The 2,999-nt window shown below is 43.3% G+C and overlaps 1 protein-coding gene across 1 annotated transcript in view; it reads left to right on the top strand.

The window, feature by feature from the left end:
• Nucleotides 1-2,714, top strand: part of LOC103372165 (AFG3-like AAA ATPase 2) — a 12,743-nt gene extending 10,029 nt beyond the window's left edge. The window contains exon 18 of the mRNA XM_008301735.1: nt 593-2,714. Coding sequence (XP_008299957.1) covers nt 593-832 — 240 coding nt within the window. The 3' untranslated portion in view covers nt 833-2,714. The remainder of the gene's footprint in view (nt 1-592) is intronic.
• Nucleotides 2,715-2,999: the final 285 nt, after the last annotated feature.

The raw sequence follows: 2,999 nt of genomic DNA, 5'->3' as shown, positions 1-2,999 counted from the left end.
ATTCAAAATGTCTTGTATGGTCGCTGACAGAACTCATGATGGGTAAATTCTCTGATGACTGGCTCATAAATCCCAAATATAAAGACTGGATCAGGATCCTGAATGGATAAAGAAAGCTAAATGCAGCCTTTGTGTGAACTCGGCGGCGGTTGGGAGTCATATGCAGGAGAAAACACTGTCGTCTCGTCACTTCATCCTCTGACTGAGAGTCACAGCGTTTCTGGCTAAACCCGGCATGAGACCACGTCCCACAACATCAAGTGAACTGAGGTCACTATTTGATTTTTTTTTTTACCAAGAAGTCTGGAAAAGTATGGAATTTTGAAATTTCAAATGTGTAGGAACCCTGGAAACAAGAAACTGCTCTGATTTTAAGGAACAACTTCCATCACATTGGAAATCCTCAGAACAAGGTTCTGGTGTGGATGTTCCTCATGACTAAATTAGATTGAGATGAGCCCTCAGAGAACACTGATCTAGAACAAACTGTGACTTGTAGAATCAGACTCTTTGCTTGGCTTCAGATCTTTGTTCACAGATGGTCCATGTCGAGTCCTGACCCTGTTTCTTGTGTTCCTGTGGCGTTTTCCAGGTGGCGCAGCGGCTGCTGGAGAAGGAGGTTCTGGATAAGAATGACATGGTGGAGCTGCTTGGAAAACGTCCATTCGCAGAGAAGTCAACGTACGAAGAGTTTGTGGAGGGAACTGGAGGCGAGGAAGAGGACACAACGCTGCCAGAGGGTCTGAAGGACTGGAACCAGGAGAGGAAGGACAGGGAGGAGACCCAGGAGGAACAGGTGGCCCGTCAGATCTCTGGAGGAATGCCTTTCTAGAACCCTCTGCTGAACGCCTGGGTTCTTCAAACATCAAACACTGACCCATCACTCTGAAACAGCTCAAATCTGAAGTTACAATCACTTACAAGGTCTAGAACCTTCTACTGAATCAACAGCAGGAGCTCTCCTCTTAGAACCTTTCAAAACCACAAACCTCCCCATGAAGTCCTACATGTTCTGTTGGATTCTGAGTTCTACGGCCGATGACCCAACCCTAACGCGTTTAGAACATGGTGTATCTGGAGCTCTACCATCAACAAGTTGTAGAACCCTGAGAACCTAGAACCTTTCTGTCTCTAATGTGCTGCACTGAACTTCCAACCTGAACGTCCAACCATTCTGTTTTAAAACACCTCTAGAACTCAAATGCCTCCATGAAATGAAAACTCGAGGCATATTGGTGAGTTCTAGATTCAAAATTTGATTCAGAACTGTTCCCTGCTGTAGAAGCCTTTCTGCACTGCAGGGTTCTGGCCCACTGAAGAACTGCAAAACCACACGTCTCTTCTAGAACTATAGAGCAGTTCTAGAAGGTTCCTCTCTTTTGGGACAGCAGCCTTCTGTATCAGACAAGCGTTCCAAATGCATTCTAGCTCACACACGACCAGAACGTTTGCCATTCATATGCTAGAACTGGAGAAGACAGAGCAGTTCTCTCTGTAGAACTCTAGAACCTCCCCTGTATTGGAACAATCAAAACTATGGGTTCTCTGAGGAACCCTTCTAAAGATTTTTTTAAAAATGAGGTTATGTCCTATAAAAAATCCACCGTTGAACCTGTAGAACCCCAACAGCGCCCTCTAGAACTCCCACATGGGATTCTAGCACCATTTGCTTTTAGTTCTGCGTTGAACTCAAAAGCTGCCGTGGAACCACAGTTCATCTTACCATGCTTACAGAATGTTCTCTCTGGTGTTCTGCAGCGTTCTGTTAACATGGTTTTCCTCCTAAACCAGAACCACTTTGGACTCATAGAACCTCTCATCGAGCTCGACAGTATTTCTGTGATTTAAACAATTTTCTGATCTTAAAACCTTTGGGTTCAGTTTTTTTGTCAGAACGCACAGTTTTCAAGGTTTGCTGTGTTCCATGATCTATAACAGAACTTTTTTCAGACCCATGTAGTCATAGATATATGAAGACCTTTATATATAAATATATCTATGGATGTAGTTGGCAGGTTCTGGTTCTGTATTTGGTGTTCTGCTGTCTGCTTCTGCTCCATCAAATCTGTTCATTCAGTGTGAACTGGTTCTGAGCCTTTGAAGAACCCTGCCACTGAGTTCTGAACATTTCTCTACAAGACTGGTTCTCTGCCTTGGTTCTGAGTCAAACGTACTTCAACTCGGACCTGCAGAACCATTCAGGAACATTGCTATATACGTAGAATTCTGCAGCTGGTTCCTCATCCCAGGCAACAAGCAGCTCGATAACGGAGAGATCGGGCTGAAAACCTGCAGCGTTCTCTGTAGAACCCGGCGCTTTCAGCGGAACACAAATTGATCTAAACTGATTATAATGAGAACATTACCACATATTTATTGACAGGTACTGATCTCACATTTGTGACGTTCTGTTTCATTAGTCACTGAATGAAGTAAATCAAAGTTTGGGAGACTTTTTGAATCTGTCAGAACAAGAGTCTTCGTCTTCATCATCACGGCCGTCACCGTGGTAACCGCGCTGCTCGGTCTGTGCTGATCAGATATTGATTAGGTATTGGTCAGTTGTTGCTAGCATGCTGTATAAGGTGCAGCTCATGCCGACCTGCTGTCGCTGTAAACATGTAAGATGTGTAATAATGAGAATAAATAACATGTGAATGTGTTTTCTGTTTCACGAGTCACATGATTTAATAAACTGAGTGCCACGATGTTAATTATTGTTCAGTCATTTCAAAAATGGACCATACAACACACTGCAGCTGTGAGCAAAAATAATGAAATACTTCAAAGCGAAATTGAGCTGCGCAGTTTACAGCAGATGGAATAAGAAACAGATGACAAGTCAGAGTTTGAGTTCTGTTGGTTTTTACACAAAACAAAACAGGTGCAGATTATTACATGTTAAATTGATCAATAACGTTTACTGACTTAAATCTTCACTGAACTCATCATCCATCCATCATCTCCACACCTTCATCCTCACCAGGGTCATGGGGGGC

This window comes from Stegastes partitus, unplaced genomic scaffold (genome assembly GCF_000690725.1).
Source record: "Stegastes partitus isolate 25-593 unplaced genomic scaffold, Stegastes_partitus-1.0.2 Scaffold1705, whole genome shotgun sequence".
Lineage (NCBI taxonomy): Eukaryota > Metazoa > Chordata > Actinopteri > Pomacentridae > Stegastes > Stegastes partitus.
Note: the sequence above shows the minus strand (reverse complement) of the source record. Positions and strands in the feature narration are given on the sequence as shown.